This window comes from Haliaeetus leucocephalus, unplaced genomic scaffold, assembly GCF_000737465.1.
Source record: "Haliaeetus leucocephalus isolate CR32 unplaced genomic scaffold, Haliaeetus_leucocephalus-4.0 Scaffold656, whole genome shotgun sequence".
Taxonomy (NCBI): Eukaryota; Metazoa; Chordata; class Aves; order Accipitriformes; family Accipitridae; genus Haliaeetus; species Haliaeetus leucocephalus.
The window spans coordinates 202599-202987 of record NW_010973092.1 but is presented as its reverse complement, the minus strand read 5'-3'; the positions used below and the strand labels follow the sequence as shown (position 1 = coordinate 202987).

At 72.2% G+C, this 389-nt stretch overlaps 1 protein-coding gene across 1 annotated transcript in view; it reads right to left on the bottom strand.

The window, feature by feature from the left end:
• Nucleotides 1-91, bottom strand: part of CDC23 (cell division cycle 23) — a 9184-nt gene extending 9093 nt beyond the window's left edge. Inside the window, 2 exon segments of the mRNA XM_010578762.1 lie at nt 1; nt 4-91. The exon segment at nt 1 is cut by the window's left edge and continues 118 nt beyond it. Of these exon segments, the coding sequence (XP_010577064.1) occupies nt 1; nt 4-91 (89 nt within the window).
• Nucleotides 92-389: the final 298 nt, after the last annotated feature.

Genomic DNA, 389 nt, shown 5'->3' with positions numbered 1-389 from the left:
GCTCCGCCACGCTCAGCAGCTGCTTCTTGATCTCCCGCAGGTCCGAGAAGTCGCCGCTCCCCAGCCCCGCCGCCACCCCCGCGGCCGCCATCCCGCCAGCGGCGCCTGCCAGCCAATCACAGCCCCCCACACTGAGCGCCCTTCCGCTCTGTAGACGCAGCCTTCTCCTTGGGTGAGCTGGAGAAGCCTCGCTCCCAATCGGAGGAGGTGCGCTGAAGCCTTGACACCCGATTGGCCAGTTGTCGCCAAGTCGCGTTCTCACCGCGTAGCGCTGCGCAGCGGCCGCCACAGCGGGAGCCGGGACCGGGGGGGCGCTGCCCCTGCCCCTGCCCCGAGGAGCGGCCCCTCGTCCCTGCTCCCCGCCCGGTTGCCTGAGTCGAGGAGCGGCC